Source organism: Halyomorpha halys, unplaced genomic scaffold (assembly GCF_000696795.3).
Source record: "Halyomorpha halys isolate HHAL.00 unplaced genomic scaffold, Hhal_1.1 Scaffold431.1, whole genome shotgun sequence".
NCBI lineage: Eukaryota > Metazoa > Arthropoda > Insecta > Hemiptera > Pentatomidae > Halyomorpha > Halyomorpha halys.
Window position 1 is genome coordinate 427,169 of NW_027108145.1, and position 1,121 is coordinate 428,289.

General features: G+C 27.7%; 1 protein-coding gene across 6 annotated transcripts in view; it reads right to left on the minus strand.

The window, feature by feature from the left end:
* HisT (Histamine transporter) overlaps positions 1 to 1,121 on the minus strand; it is an 81,966-nt gene that overhangs the window by 14,436 nt on the left and 66,409 nt on the right. For all 6 annotated transcript variants that reach the window (XM_014423549.3, XM_014423552.3, XM_014423550.3 and 3 more), the window contains one exon: positions 903 to 1,044. In XM_014423549.3, coding sequence (XP_014279035.1) covers positions 903 to 1,044 — 142 coding nt within the window. The remainder of the gene's footprint in view (positions 1 to 902; positions 1,045 to 1,121) is intronic.

Sequence of the window (1,121 nt, forward strand, 5' to 3'; positions counted from 1 at the left end):
CAGATTAAGCGCAGATACAGAACATTATGGCAACGCACTAGACACCCTACAGGGCCCTGTTTCATAATGAAAGCTAATAGTATTAGTAAATAGTACAAGTGTAGAAACTAGTGTGGTAACAATACTAATACTTATTTTTTTCATGATAGGGATGACTATTAGTGATATTAAAGGAATTAAAAAATACTAAAGTACAAGTTACTAATATATATATTCAGTTGGCTTTATTGACATTTAATATGCAATATATGTTTTTTTAAAAAATATTGAAATAATATTTTCTAATTCATGATAATTGAATGTCATAGCTCATCTAATAAAATTATGGTTGCATTTTCTTTACTGCACCCTCTAGTTAGTATGAAAAGCTAGAAATCCTTTTCATTTGATTTATTTGTTGAATCTTTATTCTGTGTTCTTGTTTATTTTTTTAAAAATGACAATATTAGTATCGTTGTTATAATTATCATGAACACAGGAATGAATTAATGGAAATGAAACTTTAGTCGTAAATATTGTAAACAATGAAGCCATCAGCATACCAAATTTACATGCTTATCACCAATTTACGTCATTAATAACGTTTAATCTGAAATTAGTACTTTTTATGTGAAATTTTAAATATGATTTTGTGAAATGTCTTATGAATGTAATTGAGTCCGTTTATGAAAACTATACAGCTCTATAATTAAAAACTGAGTTGACATACCATATCACAATAAAATTTCATATTCATCAAAATTTCCAAAAAAAAAACTTAATATCTAAGGTTTAATTAAAATAGTCTCTTTTTTTTGTGTCAAATTGACATGGGATGACTCATTAGTGATATTAGAAAAATATTATAATTGGTATCAGATGTCTATCATGTTTGGAAAAAAACTATAAACAATTATACTTACAAATAGCTATGAGGATGAGCAATACCGATGTAAATCCAGCCACACCTTTGAACATGAGACCTAGTTGGCTTCCAATCTTGTCTATTTCTTCATCATTTGAAACTATCATTGGTGGGAGAAGGAAACCAACTGCAATGCCGAGCTGTAAAAAAACTCACTGTCATCTTAGTAATAGCTCTATATCAAAAATCATGACAACTTATATTATATACACTTCTT